We start from the raw sequence: 24,225 nt of genomic DNA on the forward strand, positions 1-24,225 counted from the left end.
CATAAAATCAAGAATATGTTATCTGTTGATTCGCTTTAACTTTTATTTAATTTACTAAAGTACCAACAACCTTAATCAGGAGAAGCCGAAAGAAGAATAGTAATTCTGTAATTCAAGTCTTCTGAAGCTGTTTAATATTATGTACCTTTTTTCAGATTTTTAAACGCTTTTTGCTTTGAATCAAAGCTTGTAATGTTGTGATTCATCTCAGAGCGAGTTGGTTTAGAAGTCTTCATTGAAGATTTTTTGAAATATTGTTGAAATACTTTCAGAACCAAAGCCGCTGAAATTGCGGCTGGTGTTTTTGTCGGTTTTCTTCAGTGGGTGTGTCGTCTGAGATTAATTAATTGTTGGATGTTAGACTGTGGAAATGATTCTTGATTATTACACATCATTTTTTTCCTCTTCGTCTCAGTTCATTCAGCCTCCCGGCTCTCCGGCGACGGAGGTGATGGAGTTCTGTCTGCCTCAGTACTGTGTGCCGTGGATCCAGGCGGTGGCTCACTACCTTCGTCAGAACCTCCTCATCTTCCTCCACATCCCCAAATACACCGACAGCAACATGGAGCACCACTTTAAGGTAACGGTTGTTGGATTCACTGAGACAGACAGACAAACACATTCCCAAAACATTTGGTTCATAGAGATGGTCACATGTTTAAACAAGAGAAGCACTGTTGTAGACTCATAATAAAAATCTATACAAATTTATAAAATTGTTAATGTTTTAAATGAAAATACAGTTCATACACTGGAAAATCACACCAAAACAATGAGATATTGCACTGAGGTAGAGTAAATTATAATGAAAATTACAATTCTTATTTAAAATATTAACAAATGGTCACTGTTTTTATTGTAAGTTATTAAAAAATATAATAATAGTAATAATAAATTATGTATTGTTAATTATTTAAGACATTTAAGACATTTAAACATTTTAAATAAAAAATATCTAATACATTAATTAGCAATTATTATTATTAGTTAATAATAATGTATATTTATTTTGCAAAATATTGCAAAATAGTATTTAAATATCAGGAATGGTATATTATGTATATTTACATATGTAAAAAAAAATAGTTAAAAATAAATAAATAAAATATATTGTAATCCGCTGCTGATTACAAATTACATGACAAAAATTGTAGTTAGAAACGTAATCCATTACATTACACATTTTAGGTAATGTAATCAGACTACTTTTTTTAGGATTAGTTTTAGATTACTTTGGCCTAACTTGTTTATCACATTGATTTAAATAGAATAATCTTGTGTCATATTGATATAAAAAATACAAAGAGTAAGAAAATATATTCCATTTGTTGTTATTAACAGCATGAAGTCCGTTAAACATTATAAAACTGGTGTTTGTGAAGGAACTGCAGGGGATTTATGAGTTTACTGAATAGCTAATTATTAATTAAATCATAAAAAAAATTAAATAAAAAGAAATAATTAAAAAAAATAATTTTTTTACCTGCATGTAATGTGACCATAACCAACATCAGAGAACCACTGAACATGCAAATGTGATAATTAATTATTAAAATATTTATTTTAAAATCTCAGGGTACTTCAAGTAAATATATCTAGTAAAAGAGGATCAGATGGCAAAAAAGTTTGTGAATTTGTGCATTTTAATGCGTTTGTTAGACAAAATACATAGAAATACATAGTTAAATAATCTACCTAATAAAAATCTATATGTTTATCAGTGGTTGATGCCATTTTGAAACACCTGTTTAACCTGAAATGATTTTTGTAAATCAGTGGTCAAATGCTGTGTAGCCACCTTTATTTATTTATTTATTATGTATTCTTTATTTTATTTTAAAAGGTGCAATGCACATTAATTAACATAAGTAAACATATTTACCTTGTAAATGTGCCAGATTTAGCCATTCAGGCTAATTTTCATCTGCAGTCCCTGGCAGGTTGATGGTAAAAAGCAAAGTCCACAAATACACAGAAAAACATATATTCTGGCAAGCATAGTCACAGACCAAAGAGGAGAGAAAAAAAATTACATACAAAAACCAGAAGCAAGCAAGAAACCACTACTTTATAGAAAATGAAACAAATTGTTTTGCAATAAGCCATTTATAGCTCGAGAGTGTGAATCGAAGCACCGCAGATAAAGCGTGACCACAGCAGGGCTCTGCAAATGCGTTTATACTTTGGTGCTCTCTGAGTGCGCTTCGGTTTAACAGGTCACTGAAAGTTCATTTAGAGAGCTGCCATAATGCACTGCTGCACTGGGAGAAAAGACATAAACACACACTTCATTGCATTTCTGTAGTCGCTTAAATGCCCCTTTTTTGGAAGCCAGTATGGGATTAGAATTTAAAGTGCACTATAATTATGGTGGGTTTTCTTGAAAGATGGTGAACAGGTGATTATAATCACAACTCGTCTGCCTTGTTAGCCTTTTGCAACCTGGCACAGATAAAGAGTTTACTGTTTGAATTGAAAAAGAAAACGTGAAGGAGGGAACGGAGATGCTACATATGGGAACTTGCCTGAGAGACCAATCATCTCTGAGCCTTATTCAAAAGGCCAATGAACATTGGCAGGTGGTATTTGCATGCCAAGCCACTCCCCCGTACATGCGGGTATATAAGAGGGCGGCTTGCAACCACTCATTCAGGTTTTCGCTGAGGAGCCAGATCGAGCCGGCGTCAGCGCGGCGCCAGGGTCGTGGCAGGGGATGTAACGTCTCCGTTCCCTCCTTCAGGGAACGAGGGTTACCTTCATAACCGACGTTCCCCTTCAGTCGTTTCACTACGACGTTACATATGGGAACAGACCCATGGAACAGGCCACGACCCTGACGCTGCCTTACGCACAACCCCACGTGCTGACATACGGACGTGTCAGCAGATGGAAATTGTAACGTAACCTTCCCAACGCCCTGGGGGCCAGTAGAGGGGGCCCCGCCGGGATGCCAGATGTACTGAAGCATGGGTTGGAGGGGCGGAGCACATGAGATCTTTACATGTGGAAATGAGAATAATTCAATATATCCATAAAGCTTTTAGGGATACACGAGGGAAACAGCGGTCTTCTCCGCTGGAAATATTGAAAAATATAGCCACAATCTACGGGGCGAAGGAGACCCAGGCAGGATCGCAGTCAGGGACTACTCCGCATCTAGGCCTGACTGCGGGGCATGGAGGACCCAGGGTTCGCCGGAGGGAACATTCTGGGAATATGGCGCACGGATCCACATGGGAATGGCGCAGCAAGCCGACACCAGCCGTCCTCCAGCTCACCTGAAGTCTGTGTTAAGACACGGGAGGAAACGTTCTCTACGCAAAGGTTGTAGAAACTAGCAAAGGTATTAGGTGTCGCCCAGCCGGCAGCTCTACAGATATCTGCTAGTGAGGCGCCATGAGCCAACGCATAGGATGAGGCAACACTCCTGGTGGAGTGGGCACGAACACCTAAGGGGCATGGCTCTCCCTGATACAGATAAGACAGGGAGATGGCTTCCACCACCCAATGGGCCAACCTCTGTTTGGAGACAGCATTCCCTTTCTGCTGACCTCCGAAGCAGACAAAGAGCTGCTCAGTGCGTCTGAAGTGGCGAGTACGGTCTACGTATAAGCGCAGAGCACGAACAGGGCACAGCAGCGCAGAAGCTGGGTCTGCCTCCTCCGGGGGCAGAGCTTGCAGGTTCACCACCTGATCGCGGATGGGCGTGGTGGGAACCTTGGGCACATAACCGGGCCGGGGTCTCAGGATGACGTGAGAATCTCTGGGCCCGAACTCAAGGCACATTTCGCTGACAGAGAAGGCTTGTAGGTCCCCTACCCTCTTGATGGAGGCCAGTGCAGTCAGGAGCGCTGTCTTAAGTGACAGGAACGCAGCGTCAGACATCTCATCTTCCTGAGGAGTACCAAAGGAGACGCTCAGCCTGGTGTGCGGGGAAGCGTACTGCTCTGGGAACTCAACGGGGCTACGCTGAGGTGCAGAAGGTCGCAGGGCTTTGGATGCCGGCGGCGAGTTCTGCACTCTTTTTTTTTTTTTTTTTTTAATAACTGTGATGTCACCCTCGCGTCTCGCGACGGCGGCCGAAAAACATTGACAGCTCAACGACCTGCCGTGTGAAGGCGACGAGGGGAGCCTGATCGCAAACGAGCGGCGGGACTTCAGCGTAACCGTGGTTATGCGTTCGCAATGAACGCACAAACCATCCGTGAACGCTGCTTCAGCACGCTCTCAGCCCAGGCATGCGAGGCAGCGTTCATATCCATCCAGCGAAGTGAGGAAACTGCCGCACCCAGAAGCGCATGGCCGGAAAGGCATCTCAAAGGAATGTCTTTCACAGCCGTGAGAAATTCACTCTTTTATCCCGGTCTGCCCAGGGAGGAGCGCGGCACCACTGTCCACTCAGATGAGACTGCTCGCTGGTATGCAGAGGCTTCTTAAAGCCGTGAAAGCGGCAGCCCGCAGGATCCCGCTGGTGGCTGCCAAAATGCTCTTTTAGAAATGCTCTTTTAGATCGGCAGTACTCCAGCGGGGGAGAGAGTGAGAACTCATCGCAGGAATTCAATCTGTTGTTCGGCTCGAGCACAGAGAGGCTCTGAAGCGAAAATCTGAATGAGTGATTGCAAGCCGCCCTCTTATATACCCGTATGTACGGGGGAGTGGCTTGGCATGCGAATACCACTCGCCAGTGTTCATTGGCCTTTTGAATAAGGCTCAGAGATGATTGGTCTCTTAGGCGAGTTCCCATATGTAACGTCGTAGTGAAACGACTGAAGGGGAACAACATTTAACAATTGTAGTTTTTTTCCAGTATCCTAATCAGACCAGCAACAATGAAAAAATCAATATGTTGTGCATTCATTGTTTGAAATCTGAGTCATTTTTGAAGATGTAGAATAAATTAATACATACTTTTTAAATAAAACCATAAATCTGTTTTCTTTGTTTCTTGCTCTTGTTCTCTCTTAGCATTACTTCCATCTGAGCAGCGAGCTGCCTGATCATGACATCTACCTGTACAATAAACCTGGAGGTCAGGGCACAGGAGGCAAAGGTAAAGAGACTTATATTCTTATATTCTCCTAACTCAGCAGGAAAACATCATCCACTTCTGGTTTTCTGGTTTGATTTGTATCTCACTGTGACTCATTTACGTGCTTCTAAATCTCATTCCTGAGCTTCTGAATTATACACACTTTGCTTGTTTACTTTGCAGAAATTATTTAGTGAGTTTTATTTTATTCTTCCATCAGTATGTGTTGGTCGTTTCTCTCCATTGGTCGTTAGTTTTCATGCACGCAAGACACACTTTACTTTCACTTTGCGCTTGTTCAGATTTCCAAAGAAACATGCTAATTGGTGGTTCAAAAGACCAAAACCTATGTTTATTGGTTGAATAGATGACAGTTTGAACCAATCTGGGCACAGGGGTGAGACTAAGCATCAGCAATCGTTCCTGTTTGGCTCAGAGGACCCAAATGCATTGGTTTCATCTGACGAATCAGTGCTAAGGAAACGTGATGACGTAATCACGCTCACTGCGGAGCCTCTGAATATCCAAATTAGAGAAATGTCACTGAAAATAGTAGATTCTGTGCATTATGAGGCTTTTTAAAGCATTCAAATTAGCGGTTCAAAAATGATTTAACATTTAAGAACAATAGTTATTTTTAGCCGCAGGTGGCTGTCTCGGTCTTTGAGGCTTAAGGTAGGAAAGGCACTATATATATTAAGTATACAAATGTTAATGAAACATTTCTTATGAAAATAAATTTAGAAGATCTATTAATGACATCAGATATGGTTAATAGTTGGTCTCTGTAGGAGGGCTTACTTAGTTAAAGTTTATCTGTAATGTGTGTTTGGAAACAATAATGTGATTTAAAATAATATTGGTCTGGAGAAAAATGAATGCACTGGACAGTGTTTTATATTTATGGTTCCAAATCTGCAAAAGGGTAATTAAGTGTAACAAATCAAATTAAAAATGTATATAATCTTTTATTGGAATTATAACATTTTTTATCAAACTTTGATCATTGCCTTAATCTTTTACACAACTGAGAACATTAAGATGAAACTGCATTTCATTAAAAAAACCTGTGAAGTTCTTAAATCCATGCATCATTATATGAGAGTCAAATTGGACTACAGGGGCTCATCTCAAGATAACTCATTTAACAGTTCATCTACTGTCAAAATTATGAATGGAGATCAGTCAAGAATAGAAAGTTATTGACAAGCAAATGTTGTGCGTAAAAAAAATGTCTGTCAAAATATCACGTACAAGAAAGAAAGTTTTTCAACTGGATTGATGTTTATTCTAGTTTATTATGCATTTCATTCAGTTTCTCAATCATTCTAAGGACAAATTTATACTCACATGTGCTATGCATTATTTGTGTTATCGTCTTTGACAGACAGCATGTTGAAGCCACTCAAAAAGCAATGAAGTGGTCAAAACACCCGATAACATCCGATTTTCTTTTAAGCATTAGTCAAGTAATCGCAAGTTTTTTAATAAACAATTTAAATCATAACGATGAGCTTTTAATTGCCTACATAGCCTAATAATTTCTCAAGCGCACACATAAAGCATGCTACAGCACACCAGCAGAAGTAACGATTATGAACGCGTCAGGTAGGCTGCATTAACATTTTAATAATTTATTAATAAACCAGTGCTTTGTTTGTTTTCGGTTGAAAGGATTAGTTCACTTCCAGAACAAAATTGTTCAGATAATTTACTCATCGCTTTGTGATCCAAGATGTTCAGTCACAAAGAAATTATGTTTCTTGAGGAAAGCATCTCTGGAATTATCTCCATATAGTGGACTTCAGTGGTGCCCCCAAGTTTGAACTTCCAAAATGCAGCTTCAAATGGCGCTAAACGATCCCAGCCGAGGAAGAAGGATGTTATCTAGCGAAAAGATCATTCATTTTCAAAACAAATTGACAATTTATATACTTTTTAACCTCAAATTGTCATCTTGTCTTGGCTGCGATGCGCATGTGTAATCTTGGTAATCTTGGTCAATGCAGGGTATGTTGAAAAGCTCCCTTCTCCTTTTCGTCTTCAACTTCAAAAGCGTTCTACATTATTGTTTTACCTTTTTTTGTAAAGGGCGTTTGATCCATGTCTTTTAAGCTGGAACCAGTGTTAATTTTGACAGCAAATTTTGATTTAGTTTTAGTCATAGTCTTTTGACCAAAATGCCATTTAGTTTTAGTCATATCTTAGTCATCTGAATTGTTTTATGTTTATGTCTAAATTCAGTCGACTAAATATCATAAGATTTTAGCTGACTAAATCTACAGTAGATTTAATCAGCTAAACTCTAATGGGTTTAGTTAGAGTGTAATGCATTTATTAAACATTTCTCTAAAATTACCAAACTCATTATGCAGGTTTCATATTAAGGTTTTATCACAGATTTAACTGCTGTGAAATGCAACATGCTTTATATTAAAATTAAATGAAACAAATTCTCATTAAGAAACAAGAACATATAGGTTAATTATGCATTCTTTATAACAACTTGTTTACCACTTTCTTCATTCTTTCAAACTGACATTTATTCATATAAATACATTTAGATTAATCTTTATTAGGGCTACTAAAGTAGCTCAATTTTTTTTTATTGCTTAACATCAATGCCACAGACAATAGCAAATAAATTAGGCTGCTGTCCCTTTAAAACCGAACGCACGAATGCAATGTACTGATACACGTCTTCCAATTGGTTATGTTCACCTAAGATGTAACTAATTGTGTATACATGAATACTCATCAAAACGGACAATTCAACATAATTTTTTGTGTATTTCTCCGTTCATGAGACGCGAAAGAGTAACTTACCTCGTGTGCTATGTGAGAGCCACTCAGAAAACCAGCCGAAATGAGTTTTCTTTTGCGTTGTCAAATTTATCCATCTGTCTGCTCTTCGTTTTAAGTGAATCTCTTCCTAAATCTTCCCTCCCTAACATTTTAATCTCGTTTTTATTCATTGACAAAAATGCCAAAAGATTTTGGTCATAGTTTTTGTCATTCAAAGCGAGTTTTCATTCCATTATTGTCTCGTTTTCGTTGGTTAAAAAATGTAGTTGACAAATTATGGCGAAAAGTATTTGTCAGTCCAATTGATTCAAATTTGTTGCTGCTTTTTATTTCAAGTGATTCACTAGCAAAAACCAGATCAAATTAAGAGCCACATATTTTCAAATTTAAACGTCGCTTGTAATGATTTTAAAAACCATTGCGTCACAACATGATTCACTGTATTGCGAATCATTTGATTTAGATCAGGGCTTTGGAGCGGGTTCGCAAATCATTTGACTTTTTTTGGTACTTTGTATTGCAAGTCATTTGGTTCAGATCGTACTTCATTTAATTTAGTTCGAAACTTTAGGGCAAGTCCTTAAATCATTCTGTAGATTAAATGAAAATAGGTGTAAAAATTGTGCAAATTTGAATCTGAAATCTGCATCTGACCCCTTTAGGTTCTCAAACCAAGTTTTTTTAGCACTCCTTTGGGCGCATGTGGAGTTTATAAATATAAAGTATAAGTGGGAAGTTTGTGAGCATTTTAACAGCTGCGGAGGGGAAGCGTCAGGTCTGTCTCATTAACGGGAAGGGTCTTTAACAAGCCTCTTAGGGTCCTAATATGACTTGATCCCAAACTGCAGAGAGATAATTGTCAGGTGCAGACAGGGCTAGTCGTAGCAGCTCCGGCCTGGAGCCGCAGGGTTTCTCTTCTCCGCTTTCCCAACCACTAATGAACTGACAGTCCACCCAAATACCTGCCAGAGCTGCTCCTGAAGATCTCCTAATGCACCTGCTATTAAAAGCAACATTACAGGATGCTCTCCACCATTACTGCTCATGCACTTCATCAGAATGTAAATAAAGGCCTTTGTGGCTCCTGGAATGGCCTCCTTGTGGGTTCATTGATGCAGGATGACAGTAATATCAGTTCCTGTGAGGTCACAGCAGCTCCTCCAGGGTTTTGAAAGGCAGCCAGTTGGCAGGACTTCAGTGAGGTGTTCAATATTATCAGCCTGACCAGTGTAGTGTGGGGATGTAATGGGGTTGAGTTTCCCACAAGCCATCACATGTCCTTGTTTGGCTCAAAACTTACTCTACTTCACAAGTACATTAATTAGTGTCATATTCTTTTTTTATACGCATCTGTTATTTTTTTGTTTAGCTTTTGTTGTAATTGTAATACTTTCTCATTTTAGTTAGTTGCTAAGTTGTCAAGTTTTTCATCTAATTTCAACATTTTATTACAGCTTTATGTCAGTGAAACAAAGTTATTTTTAATAGTTTTAGTTTAGCACTATTTTGAATGAGCTTTTCTTTTTTATATTTTTTTCATTTTAATTTTACTTAGGTTTTAGTAATTTTCTATTTCTTTTTTATTTTTTTTGTTTGTCTTTGTTGTAATTTTAGTACTTTTCATTTCAGTTAGTTGCTAAGTTGCCAAGTTTTTCATCTAATTTCAACATTTATTACAGCTTTATTTAAAAAAAACATTTTATTTTATTACTATTTTGAATTTTTTTTATTTTCATTTTAATTTTACTTAGGTTTTAGTAATTTTCTATTTCTTTTTGATTTTTTTGTTTGTCTTTGTTGTAATTTTAGTACTTTTCATTTCAGTTAGTTGCTAAGTTGCCAAGTTTTTCATCAAATTTCAACATTTATTACAGCTTTATTTAAAAAAAAAACATTTTATTTTATTACTATTTTGAATTTTTTTTTATTTTCATTTTAATTTTACTTAGGTTTTAGTACTTTTCTATTTTCTGTTTTTTTTTTTCAGTTAGTTGCTAAGTTGCCAAGCTTTTAATCTAATTTCAACATTTTATTACAGCTTTATTTCAATTAAAGAAAATTATTTTTAGTTTTCATTTCCATTTTACTTTAGGTTTTAGTCATTTTTTATTTCTGTTTATCTTTTTATTAGTTTTTGTTGTAATTTTAGTACTTTTTCATTTCAGTTAGTTGCCAAGTTTTTCATTTAGTTTCAACATTTTATTACAGCTTTATTTCAGTTGAAGAAAAAAAAATTGAATGAGCTTTTGTTTATATATGTATGTATGTATATATATATATATATATGTGTGTATGTGTGTGTGTGTGTGTGTATATTTAGTTTAATTAGTTTACATTTTACTTTAGGTTTTAGTAATTTTCTATTTCTGTTTAACTTTTTTTTTCAGTTTTTGTAATTTTTGTACTTTTTCATTTCAGTTAGTTGCTAAGTTTTTCATCTAATTTCAACATTTTATTACAGCTTTATTTTCAGTAAAAAAAATATAATTTTTTTGTTTGGTTTTTTTTTAATGAAAATTTGAAACGGAAATTTAAAATTTCCCCTCCATCTTCATCTCTCTCAGCAGCAGCAGTGTTGTGGAAGATATTTTAAAACCGTAGCTTGCCAAGATACTCTAATTGTTTTTTATTTATTTATTTCTGTGTTCATTTATTTTTGTATTCCTCTGTTACAAAAAAAACAATTAAGATGCTGGTTATGTTGACAGTATCAAACTTGAAAATTAATGTACTACTAAAACAAATGGATATGCTTGGAAATGTTATATTCTTTTGCCCTTTTTAACTTAATGACAAAGAGCTTTTAAGCAGTAATGCAGCATAATGAGGATGTGCATTAGTAATGTAACTGATGATTTATGTGTGTATTTTGTCATTTTTGCCATCACAGAAAATCTGTCTCCTTGTAAACCAGCTAAAGGATTCATTTTTTCTGCAAGCTTTATCACTGTTCATCATGAACCAACTAAATTTGCAAAGTTAAAATTCTAAATTATTGCTCAATAACTATTGCCTCCGCTGTAATTCTTAAATTAATGTGCAGTTGGAGCTTAAAAAAATAAGTGTAGAATTTTAAAATGATTATTCTTTTGGATTTTAAACATGACTTGTCATTTTACATCTAGTTTGAAATCTAAATCCGACCCCTTCAGATTTTCAATCCAGAGGTTTTTAATGCTAACCATATGAATTGTGCTTTTTCAGAGAGATTAGTTTCATTTATGCTGGTGGCAAAGAAACTGCACTGTAACTATAAGTTAGCTTATCTACTCTTCACTCCCCAGCACTGTTCATTGGTTGATCATTTATTTAGTGTTCATGATTTGACTGGTCTGTCATTCATCATTTCTGTCTGTGGGTCTGTTGTGCCTCAGGTACAATGTCGGACCTTGTTCAGAATCTCTTCCCAACTTCTCAGTTTCAAGGTATAAGAGCCTCCATCTGCTTCAGTGTTCTGCTGTGTTCTGTGGCGCCCCCACTGGCTGAATGTGGTACTGCATGGTCATGTGATCACGACTTAAAGGGACAGTTCACCCAAAAATGAAAGTTCTGTCATAATGTTCTTCTGTAGATCACAAAAAGAGCAGTTTAACATGATCTCTGATGTTCGCTTTCCTGGACCACAAAACCATCATAAGGGTCAATTTTCTTCTGAATAAATAAGCTTTCCATTGACGTATTGGTTTCTTAGGATAGGACAGTATTTGCCTAAGGCACAACTATGAAAATCGGGAATCTGAGGGTGCAAAAAAAAATCTAAATATTGAGAAAATCGCCTTTAAAGTTGTCCAAATGAAGTTCTTAGCAATGCATATTACTAATCAAAAATTTAATTATGATATATTTGTGATATGAAATTCACAAAATATCTTCATGAAACATGATCTTAGTGTCCTAATGATTTTTGGCATGGAAGAAAACTTGATAGTTTTAACCCATACAATTGCTACAAATGCACAAATTTGCTACTTATGATTGGTTTTGTGGTCCAGGGTCACATTTTATAGCTTTGTGTGAGGAACTGACGGAAAATGTAATTTGCTTTTTGCAAAATAATAAACTGTATTAGTGTTTTTTTTTCCATTACAGATTTTTTTGCATCAGATGAATGCAAATGAGTTATTATAGAAAAAAAATAATAATTGGGTAAACTGTTTCTTTTAACTAGCTGCCTAAATACCAATTTAAAATGCCTGGCTAACTACGGATTGTCGAAAACTTGTGACATGCATTCAGTGTCAGTGTGAAACTAAGAAAAAGAGAACTGTGCTAAATATGAGCAATCATCATAAACTATGTCATTTTATGCTAGAATTTGCAGTATGTGCCTTTTAAGTTTGCTTAAGAAGTACCAAACTGTGTTTAAGTTGCAGAAAATAGGCCTTGTAAGTGTGAGTTTGAACTTATTGCTTACTGTTTGTTGTTACCAGAAGCTACAACGAGAGTAGAAGTTCATTTTAAAATACTGATGTAAATGTATTTAAGGGTTGAAAGCCACTAGCTCCATTGATTTCTTTTAATATCTTTCCTGAAGCAGATCCTGCTCACACACCTGCATGAGATGAGCTGCATGTGTGTGTTACTGCTTTCATTTTGCGTTTTGTGTTATTAAACAAATCTAATAATGCAGGATGGTCCTAAATGACTGTGGTCCTCCTGCCTTTCAAATGATACTGTTTGCAGCATGTAGACTAACATTGATTAATATTTATTATGAGTTGAATTTTTTTGGCCGTTGAAATTTTGTTTTGTAGTGGGAATTTAAAGTGTGTCTCATTTATTCATGTTCATTTGGAGAGAATCAATAAATCCTCTACTTGTTTTGAAAGGAAGTTCCAGGTTTAGTAAAGGTGGCATAATGTTGATAACCACAAAAAAAATAATTCTGTTTATTGTGATTACTAACCCCTCTTTGTAATGTCACTCCATGCATTTAACAGACGCTTTTATCCAAAGCAACTTGCAAAAGAGCAACAAAAGCAACATGTGTTTATGCAGTTTGAGGTTCAAAAAACACAATTTTCCACATATAGTACATTATTGTTGCTCCTCTCTGCCCTGCCTTTCTGAAATGCTTCGATTTTTACAGAATCATCGTTGATGGAAACCGAGGTGTTCTCTGATTGGCCAGCTATCCGGTGCGTTGTGATTGGCCGAATACCTCAATTATGTGACAGAAATGTTACGCCCCTTCCCATGCCGTTTCTTGGTTACCGGCATCATTTATTTGAAAAAGTAACTCAGATATTGTCTTGTCAATTAAAAAGCAATGCGTTACTTTACTAGTTATTTGGAAAAAGTCATATTACGTAACTTGGGTTACTTGTAATGCTACCCCCAACACTGGAAACAACAAGCACTCTATACTGCTCCAAACTCACGTTTGAATAGTCAGACTTCTGACTGGCATAAAAGTCAAATCGACAATTTTGACCCATACAATAAATTTTTGGCTATTACTACAAATATATCCGTGTTACTTATGACTGGTTTTGTGGTCCAGGGTCACATTTAAAGGCGTCGGTTCGGTGTGTTCTGCACGTCGGCTCTCGTCGGCTTTCGTCGGGCTTGCGTCGGCCAAAGTTTGCCCGATTCGACATGTAGAATCGGCGTCGGGCTTGTCGGGGCTGTCTGGGAAAGAGAGCGCTCTGATTGGCTGTTCAGACATCGAATCAGGGCGCATGGAGGACTTGAACGTGAAGTGACGTAACAAGCAAAGGAACGAGTCAAGAGGGAAACGGCTCGCTGTCATAATTTCGCAATTCGCACAATTCGAAACCAACCAATGGCTGTGTGGAATGAAGCTATTGAAGGCGAGCTGATCAATTTGATCCAAGACAGGCCAGCGATGTACCACATTACGGAAAACACTATGCAAACCGTGCGGCGGTTCTTCCGGGTTCTCTTCTTGGAATGAAAATACAGACTACTGCCATCTGCAGGTACGCCACGATATATCTCCTCACGTATGCGCAGAAAGCACCTTCTAGTTTGTAGTCTGGTTTCGTCAGTTCGGTGTCGAGCTCAGTTTAATTGCCAGGAACGCCCGCAGACGCAGCTGACTAGAGGCGACAAGACGGTCGGCTTTCGTCGGCGCTAGTTGGTTGGCGTCAGGTTGGTGTGCCCCGGCCTTAAGAGGAGTCACAGTAAAAAACAGTGCGTTTTACAGTAAGTTTGCATGTGTCGTTACCAGAGGTCACGTTAACCGAAAAATGTCTGTCATTGACAGATTTTTTTAATCAGTGACGGAAAAATCTGAAGGCTGTCCGTCATTTGTGTCTAGTCTCAGCCTCAGACGTCACGCCCACGGAACGTTGGCTAAACGTCTGATGCATATGGTACACTTGACTGGAAACACTTCAGGATCGGATTTCCGGTAGACGTGAGTGTCGCGTTTATTTTCGGTCCGCCGGGAAACAAAGCGCAGACTGATTTACTCTTGTGTTTTGCTAAGAGGGGCTTATGCAGACGCCATTGTTATACACTTTTGCAACATTCGCGAATACATTACTGACTTACTGCTTGTTCTTCCCTCTCCTGGTTATTTCAATGACTGACTTGTTGCACGCCAGTCTGTTGTTGTGGGGGGCATTTCCACGCACAGAAACGTGACGCTGAACGAAACGAACTGTGATTGGTTGTTTGACATGTCAGTCAAACGGTCTTATGGGCGGGCCTTGGCCAATGAAAGCTGCCATGAATTCCAGACCTTCAGCCGTCAGTCTGAAGGTCTGGCTACGAGAGACTACGCTGCGGGTGATCTGTTGTAAATTGTAACTGTAATTCTCACCCCTGTTCAGAGCACTGGATACAGAACAAAAATGAAACTGTCACTACAAATCTTTTGCTATGCATTTGATACGCACATGCAAGCACCCAGTATAAACTGCAGCGGTCTATCACGCCACATTAAAGAGCACCATAACGGTATTTATTGCTTGAATTTCCTGATGAAATAGACAGAATTTGAAATCTGAGACTTTTTCATATTGAAAGTAAGAAAGCACAGAGCTTAATCGCTTATTGTGATTTGTTAGATATGCGTTAATTCGTGAACTGAAAACAGCAAGATCCACTGAGGTTTAAATATACGTAGATATTGGAGCATAAAAATAAGAATCTATTAAAATCGAGAAATCGATTTTTTTTTTTTTTTTTAAACCAGCCCTAGCATGTTTTTGTTTTGTTGTACTTCGGGTATAGTGTTGAACATGAAAAGTGACGCAGTTTCTGTTCATCTGTTCTCTTCATAAATAGGTGCATAAACCTATACAGTATGCTCGCCCTGCGGGTTCATGATTAAAAATGAAATGTGAACAAAAATAAAAGCAATTAAATGTGTTATTATAATTAAAATATGAAAATTAAAACGACGGGTAATAATAGAATATGACGGAATTTTTACGACCCTGTCCGTCAAAATGACAGACAATGTTGAAGTCTAACGCAACCTCTGGTCGTTACATATATTGTGTAATGTTACGTACACAAATTTTTCTTTTATGCAATGTTTATGGGATCAGATTGTCAGTCTAAAATTAGAGTCTAAAATCATCTCATTCACACTCTTGGACGCTGACCGCCGTCATTATAAATCAGAAATTCACAATCACTCTGTCTGTCTGACCGAAGCTCCAGAGTCCAGCAGAGACTGAAGGGCCCTTCTCATTGTCCTCATGTAGTCTCGCCGGAGCACAGGGGCCGCGCGGGTCACGCCACGCCGCATCACACCTCATCAAGTGCTCTTAAAAGATCACAGCAAATGGAGTTCTTAGATGAGAGGCCAAAGATATGATGCTGAGAAGCCGCTCATTGATTGGCACCGCTCTGAAAGCAACACGTACATGCATGCATTATGAATCGCACTCTGACGTATTTCAAAAACACCATGATGGATGAAATTTGAGATGGAAGCATTATGTTTTTTTGCAATAATGCAAAATGCATGCACACTTTAGCATGCGAGAGCACAGGTGTGCATTCATCCCAGGTGATTGTGTGTGGTGCTTTCGTATCTGAAATCTGGCACACACACACACATGCACTTACACATCGATCACGCCTCAAACCGCTAACGGCGTACGCTAATACAAGCAGCTGGATAAATCCCAGCTCGCGCTCCACTGTTTGCTGCTAATGCCTTTTAATGCGACCGCCGCTCTGTTTGTGAGGCTTTTTTATAGCCGCAGCCACTGGAGCGAAGGCGCCATCGATCTCTGAGAATCTAATGATGGAAATCTCTCTCTTTCTGCGCTTATCAGAGCCGCGGCTTCCCAAGGCCTCCTGGCTTCATGCTGTAAACAGCATAACCGAGTCAATACAACAGCATAAAAACCCATTTAAAGGATTTATGAGAGTTCGTACTCAAGCAGAGCCATTGTTTTCTGAAATATTGTTGTGTTTATATAATTTAAGGCTACGAATGGGTGTTTCTTTAAGTATGGGAATGCTCAGCCTTGTGGACTTTTAGAAAATGAACTCTCTTAAAACACACTTTATAAACTAGCTTTGGCAGTGAGATCAAAATTTCACATTAATATTAGTTTTAGTTTTGTCATTTTTAATAATTATTTTTATTATTTAGGTCTTTTGGTCATTTTAGTAGTTCAACTTAATAGTTTTTTTTTTGCTTATATTTCTTCTTAAGTTATTTATAGCTTTCTTTTAGTCACAAAAATGCCTCAACTGATTTTATTTTATTTGGGTATTACATATAACAATGTCCAGCAGTGTATACAGATCAATTACAGGGGAAAATGACAGGAAACGATTCCATTTTTGTCTTTTCTTTGTTTTTGCAAGTTTACTTCCACAGCCATGTCATTTTCACCACATTTCACATGATGTATTGTGCTTTAAATGGTTGAAAGACAGCATTTTTTGGAATATAATCAGTCAGTATTTTCATGGCTAGCATTTTATGTGTCCTAAATACATGCAATTGAATTATATTTTTACACTTTTTGCATAAACTACAACTTGATTGGAAATGACACTCGACACACTCTAAAAAATGCTTTTCTTGCTTAGATTTTTTTGTCTTGTTTCCTGCCAAAATATCTAAAAATTCCTAAATCAAGAAGGTAAAAATTATTTTCTTGTTTTCAGAAAAAACAAGTGAAAGTTGAGTGAGTTTTTGCTTAGAACAAGCAAAATAGTCTGCCAATGGAGTAAGCAAAAATATCTTATTTCAAACAGAAAACAAGATCATTTTTCTTACCCCATTGGCAGATCATTTAGCTTGTTTCAAGCAAAAACACACTTAATTTTGACTTGTTTTTTCCTGAAAACAAGACAATAATTTTTACTCGTCTGTGTATATATATATATATATATATATATATATATTTAATTCTTCTCACATATCTTATATTTTTGTAAACAAGTATACAACTTAAAAAAAACTTATAAAGAATGATTTTGTGAAAGTTAGCATAGTTTTTGTAACAATTAAATACATTTCAAACAATTAATATTGAAAAGGTTTATTTCACTTTTTTTAACATCATCATAGTTTCAAAAATGTGCTTATGATGGAATTTTATATTTTATATATTCTACGATTGAAAGGTGTATGTGTCAAGGGTAATGTAGATATTTTATATTATATATTTATTTTATAGCATAGAAGACATATTTAATGTGACCTTTTATGAGCCATTCTACAGAACTGGTCCAAAGTCCAAGTTAGAAACCGTTTGAAAAAAATGTGTATTTTTTCCAAACACTGAATGACAATGTAACATTATTTCAACCAAATGTTGCCATTTTATTCTCCAAAAACGTATTTGACACCTTAAAAGTAGACACTTTACTTACATTTAATGTGTTTTCTATGCACATAAAATGACTTTTGCAAATTTCTTTGACCCATATAAAAGCATTTGAAAAAGAAGCAAAGAAGTTGAAAAGTTTCAAAACAGATTTAATATGACCTTTATATAACAACAATAATCTTTTACTTTTAATAAAAATCAACCCCTTGAGCTTAGAAGTAGTTTTGGTTTGAAAAGACATAAGCATGCATCTGAATTGTTTGCTTTCAAGTGCATCATTGTTTTGCATCATTCATGCAGTTGTCAAGCTCATTTAGTTCCAACCTCCATCACTTTCTCCTCTAACCACGTTATCACGCTGCTCTCCCCAGGTATCGCCTGCATCGCGCTGTCGTTCGTGGACGCTAAAGGCTCCACGCTGCAGGTTCCCGCTCAAGACGGTAGCGGTCCGCCTTCTAGAGGTCACGTCTCCAGCATCTCCCTCCAGCCGGACCAGTTTGAGGCCTTGACGACTGTGATCAAAGTGGATTCCAGCAGTCAGAGCTCAGGTTGGGATGCTTTAGCAAACACACAGGTATAGTGCTTACAATAACGGGGTGTATTGTGTACATGTGTGAGGTCTGGGACACCTGTGTGCAGGTGCAGCCGTGCGTGTTCGCTTCGACGTGTGGGAGCAGGGTAACATCAGCCCACTGCAGCTGACTGACAGGCTCAGGGCGGCTCTACGCCATGCCCTCTGCGACGTGGTCATGGAGATGCGTGTGCTGCCCAACCCATTGTGTCTGGACACCTTTTGCCTGCCAGCAGCCACCCAACGGGACGAGAGCACAGGTGAGCAGCTGATGCACTGTATGAACTACTTTTATGGTGCTTTTTGTCGATTTAGGAGATCCTGGTCACTGTATTTATGCACAGTTGAAGTCAAACGAATCTGCAAAATGTTAATTGTTTTACCAAAATAAGAAGGATCATATAAAATGCATGTTATTGTTTATTTAGTAATGACTTGATTCAGATCTTTAACTTTAACTTTAACTTTAAAACGAAAATTAAAGGCATGCATATTGTCAAGCACTAAATTTTAATATATTGGCACTTAAAAATGTAAAATATTGAAGTATTTAAACAAAAATAAATTATTTTCAATAGTTCAATATTTAAACCAAAATATAGAAGTATCCATAAAAGTCAAAATGTTACTATTATTGCATAATAACAGCTTTGGTAATGACATCTAATATTTGTAACATAGTTTGTATATAACAATAACAATAATTAAATTAATTGGCACACACACACACACACACACCAAAATTTTACGTCCCCCTTTCAGAATCTGCAAAATGTTAATTGTTTTAGCAAAATAAGAGGGATCATACATAATGCATGTTATTGTTTATTTAGTACTGACCTGAATAAGATATTTCACATAAAAGATGTTTACATATAGTCCACAAGAGAAAATATTAGTTGAATTTATAAAAATGATCCTGTTCAAAAGTTTACATACGCTTGATTCTTAACACTGTGTTGTTCCCGGAATGATCCACAGAATGTTTAGTGATAGTTGTTTAGAAGGAAATGCAATGCGTTAAGAGCCGAGGGGTTACATTTTAATAAATTTAAAAGCAGTAATAACTGAAAAATAATATGATATTTAGGCAAAATAAGAAAAATGTGCATATCTTCATTCTGTTCAAAAGTTTTCACACCCCTGCTTCTTAATGCATCAGTGAGCGTTTGAACCTGCACTAATAGTTGCAAATGAGTCCCTCAGTGTGAAAAGATGGATCTCAAAATCATACAGTCATTATTGGAAAGGGTCAAAATAAACAAAAATGCTATCACTGAACAAAAAACGCAGTTGTGGATGATTCAGGTAACAACACAGTATTAAGAATCAAGTGTATGTAAACTTTTGAGTCATTTTTATAAATTCAGCTATTATTTTCTAAAACTGAAATAAAAACAATATATACATGATATATACATGTACACAAATAACACACAAAAACAACTAAACATTAAAAAAAAAACACGAGTACTATAACTTTAACAAAGATTTAAATTAAAAAGAAAATTATGAGCTGATTTAAAATGAATAGAAACTACACTCTTGATAGCACTATGATAATATCTCTGTAATATCTTGATAATACAATAATAATAACTTAATATACCTAAATAACACTGAAATAAGATAAAATACAAAATGATAAATTAAATTGAAATCATATCTGACAGAAATAGTTTCTTATGATCTTTTTTGTAAAGTTGTCTACTTAAATTTAAAATTAAATTTGTAGACAATGTAAGTATTATAGTATGTTTTAAAATAGAAAATCTGTCATTTAAAAAAAATATTTTAATTTATTTTAATTTCAAATTTTTTATACTGTATTATCATTTTTAAGGTCTTTTTTTAAGAAGTAATTTTCATTCAGCAAGCATTACATTGATCAAAAGTGACAGTAAAGTCATTTATTACATTATACCAGATTTACGTTTCGAATAAATGTGCTTTTACTTTCGATTCATCAAAGAATCCTCAAAAATAAAATTTATCAGATTTTTCACAAAAATATGAAGCAGCACAACTGTTTTGAACATTGATAATAATCAGAATCATGTTTCTTGAGCAGAAAATCAGCATATTGGAATGATTTCAGAAGGATCATGTGACACTTAAGACTGGAGTAATGATGCCAAAAATTCAGCTTTGCATTACAGAAATAAATGACATTTTACAATATATTCACATAAAAACTGCTCAATTAAATTGTACTAATATTTCACAATTTTACTGTTTTTATTGTATTTTCAATCAAATAAATGCAGCCTTGGTGAGCAGTTTCGTTGATCTTGTGTGTTGTCTTTGTAGTTTCCTTGAGTCTCCTTCAGTCTGACAGTAAGGAGCTAAAGGAGAGCGTTCGGCGGCCCAGTGGCGCTCATGGGCTCAAGAGCAGCCCGTCTCCCATCACCCTAAGTTCTGCGCCCAGTTCCACCTCGACCACTGGAGCCAGCACGCCCGAGTCCACCACACCCACAGGCAAAACCACCCGCCGCAGCTTCTGGGAAATACTGGTGCGTGCGCTCACTCAGCATGTGCGGTCTCCATTAACAGAAAATTACTCTCATTAATTACGACTGTCAACGCCTCCGAAATTGCACTGATGGTCAGCATGATGTGGTTGATCTGGACTCAGTGAAGCGTAAACACCGGGGAAATGATTGGGCTTTATGTTCGCTGGTCTTATGATGTATGTGTGTGTGTGTGTGTGTGTGTGTGTGTGTGTGTGTGTGTGTTTGGTAGAGTAAACCAGAAACCTCTGAGCTTGGCAGTCCAAAGACGACGGATGACATTGTACCAGAGCGTGTGGAGGACAGTCGCGTGAACCGACGCAGACACAAGACGGAGAGCGTCAAACAGCAGTGGAATCACGAGAAAGCCATGGCAGTCGAACAAGAGCAGGCCCAGAGGTGCAAACAGTTGTGTTTCTCACGCTTACGTCTGTAAAATGACATTTGCACAAGCTTTCCATGATCAGTGTTGGGGAAAGTTACTTTTAAAAGTAATGCATTACAATATTGAGTTACTCCTTAAAAACTAACTGCAGCAATTATGTTTCTTAATTACTTTTTATGAAAAGTAATGTGTTACATTACTTTAGCATTACTTTTTAAATCTGGGCAGAGCTTGCTTTTTTGTTTTTAATATAAAAAGTTTGACTTTTAGCAAATGTAAAAGCTGGGGATGCATCGAAATGAAAATTCTTGGCCGAAACCAAACAAAATTAAACACTGTGCCGAATGCCAATTACCAAACACGGTTTTTCCTGTTTTTACCACTGCATAAATTAAATAGCCAAAATGTGCTTTTTACAGTTTTGTCTTGCTTTTCAAAAAAAAAAATCTAGCAATTACAAAACGATAATTAAAAAAATATTTACTTAAAAGGATTAGTTCACTTTCATAACAACAATGTACTCACCCCCTTGTCATCCAAGATGTTCATGCCTTTCTTTCCTCAGTCTAAAAGAAATTGTGTTTTTTTGAGGAAATCATTTCAGGATTTCTCTCTTTATATTGGAGATGGATGGCTCCCCGAAGTTTGAACTTCCGAAATGCACTTTAAATGCAGCTTCAAAAGGCTCTAAACGATGCCAGCCAAAGAGGAAGGGTCTTATCTAGCGAAACGATCGGTTATTTTCGAAACCAATTGACAATTTATATACTTTTTAACCTCAAATGCTCGTCTTGTCTCATCTCTGCGCAGTGAATGTGTAGTCAGTAGAATCCGGGTCAATGCAGTTAGGGTATGTCTAAAAACTCCCATCTCGTTTATGTCTTCAATGTCAAAATCGTCCTACAATGCTGTTTTTACCTTTTTTTGTAAAGGGAGTTTGAGTTTCTTTCTATGTTCACTTTGTAAACACTGTGTCGGTACTTTTGCAGCGATCTAATGTGATTTTGAAGTTGGGGAAGAAAACGAGATGGGAGTTTTTAGACGTGCCCTAACTGTATTTACCTGAATCAAACAGACTTCGCATGTGCTGCGCAGAGATGAGACAAGACGAGCATTTGAGGTTAAAAAGTATAAAAATTGTCAATTTGTTTTGAAAATAACCAATCGTTTTGCTAGATAAGACCCTTCCTCCTCGACTTGGATAGTTTAGAGCCTTTTGAAGCTGCATTTAAACTGCATTTCGGAAGTTCAAACTTCGGGGCGCCATCCATATCCATTATAAAGAGAGAAATCCTGAAATGTTTTCCTCAAAAAAACATAATTTCTTTACGACTGAGGAAAAAAAGACATGAACATCTTGGATGACAAGGGGGTGAGTACATTATCTGTACATTGTTGTTATGAAAGTGAACTACTCCTTTAACACTGAACATTTTTTACGTTCTAGTAGACATTGTGGCCTTCCAACATAGCACAATTTAACTTAAAATGGATAAGTTAGTAAAATATTATTCTTTGGCCATTTTTAAGATCGCCTTCTTGAACGAGGCATGTGTTTTTAATGCACAAATAAATGCAGCCTTGCTGAGCAGGAGAGACTTCTTTTAAAACATTAGAGCATATTACAGATCCCAGTTTGAATGAACACTATGTGTGAATGTTAGAATAAATGTATTAATAGAGCTGTTGTAAGTATTATCACTATTTTTGTCTTACTTTTAATTTTATTTTACAGAATAACAGTAAAATTAAAATACTAAGATTTATGAAGGTTAACTTTTATTTTTTATTTTGGCGGAAACCTGCAAGAAGCCCTCAGTACTACTTTTTGCTGACAGCAGCAGATTTCTGAATGATTCTCATCATGCAACGTAAATGAAAAAAGTAATGCGTTACTTTACTAGTTACTTGAAAAAAGTAATCTGATTACGTAACTCGCATTACTTGTAATGAGATGCCCCCAACACAGTCCATGATAAAATGAACATGTTGAGATGATGAGACAAAAAAAACAACAAAAAAAAAACAAACAGGTGACATGTTGTACAATTATTAAACTTTTTTTTTAACTGACACAAAAGGAAAAAAATAAAACAAAAAAATTTAAATGTTGCTTTGGCAACTAAATGAACTAAGCTTAAGTTTTACTAAAAACTCAACTCAACTTCAAGACAAGTAAAAATTATTTTCTTGTTTTCAGAAAAAAAGTCAAAAGTAAGTGCTTAAAACAAGCTAAATAATCTGCCAGTGGGGTAAGCAAAAACGCTTAATTTTGACTTGTTTTTTCTGAAAACAATTTTTTTTACTTGTCTAGAAAATCCTTCCTGATTTAAGAATTTTGACTGGAAACAAGACAAAAAATCAAATTAAGAAAAAAAAAATAGATAGCATATAAAATTGTTGCTAAAATAGCTCAGTAACACTCTTAAAACTATTTTGAGAGTAACTTTTGTATGAATATTTTGTTATTGTTATTATTTTGTATTATTGTTAAATTTGCTTTGATTTCTTGCTTTTTTTTTTTGTATATCCAGTGTATTTTTTTTCTTGCAAAGCGCTTTCCTTCCAGTTTCCCTGGCAATCTCTTGAGACGTTGATTTGGATGTAATTAAATTACCACCCAGTTTTTTTGTTTGTCAGAATACAGAAGATGATTCAGTTGTGGGTGGTGGAAGAACACTGACATTTCTGAAATGCGTGGCAATACGTTCACAGACATTAATAGTGAAGTGACCTCAGCCACCCATGTAGAACAATTATCATTCAGACAGGCCTGTAGTCATGTTTTCACTCGTGGGATCTGTGTCTGGATGTATGTGTTTTAGGAGACACGCAGCCCATCTGGAGGAAGGTGATACAGGCACTCTTCAGCCCGTCTACCAGACCACATACCTGCCCTGGGTCACCTTTATGAACAGACTGGGTGAGTCGCCACAACCACATGCTTCGCTCGGATTTATGGCTCGGGTGGAGCTTACAGTGAAATAATAGATGTTATTTGTCGATTATTCGAATTGAACTTTGTAAAAACTGCACTAAAACATGTATCATATCCTGCATAGCCCTCAAATATATGTTACAAATATAAGGTACAGTTGAGGTCAAAAGTTTACATTCGCCATTCAGAATCTGCAAAATGTTAATTATTT

At 36.5% G+C, this 24,225-nt stretch overlaps 1 protein-coding gene across 1 annotated transcript in view; it reads left to right on the forward strand.

The window, feature by feature from the left end:
- szt2 (SZT2 subunit of KICSTOR complex) overlaps positions 1-24,225 on the forward strand; it is a 133,543-nt gene that overhangs the window by 56,299 nt on the left and 53,019 nt on the right. Inside the window, 8 exon segments of the mRNA XM_073851768.1 lie at positions 273-324; positions 416-580; positions 4,966-5,050; positions 17,982-18,158; positions 18,250-18,441; positions 20,462-20,694; positions 20,924-21,090; positions 23,902-23,999. Of these exon segments, the coding sequence (XP_073707869.1) occupies positions 273-324; positions 416-580; positions 4,966-5,050; positions 17,982-18,158; positions 18,250-18,441; positions 20,462-20,694; positions 20,924-21,090; positions 23,902-23,999 (1,169 nt within the window).

This window comes from Garra rufa, chromosome 12 (assembly GCF_049309525.1).
Source record: "Garra rufa chromosome 12, GarRuf1.0, whole genome shotgun sequence".
Classification (NCBI taxonomy): domain Eukaryota; kingdom Metazoa; phylum Chordata; class Actinopteri; order Cypriniformes; family Cyprinidae; genus Garra; species Garra rufa.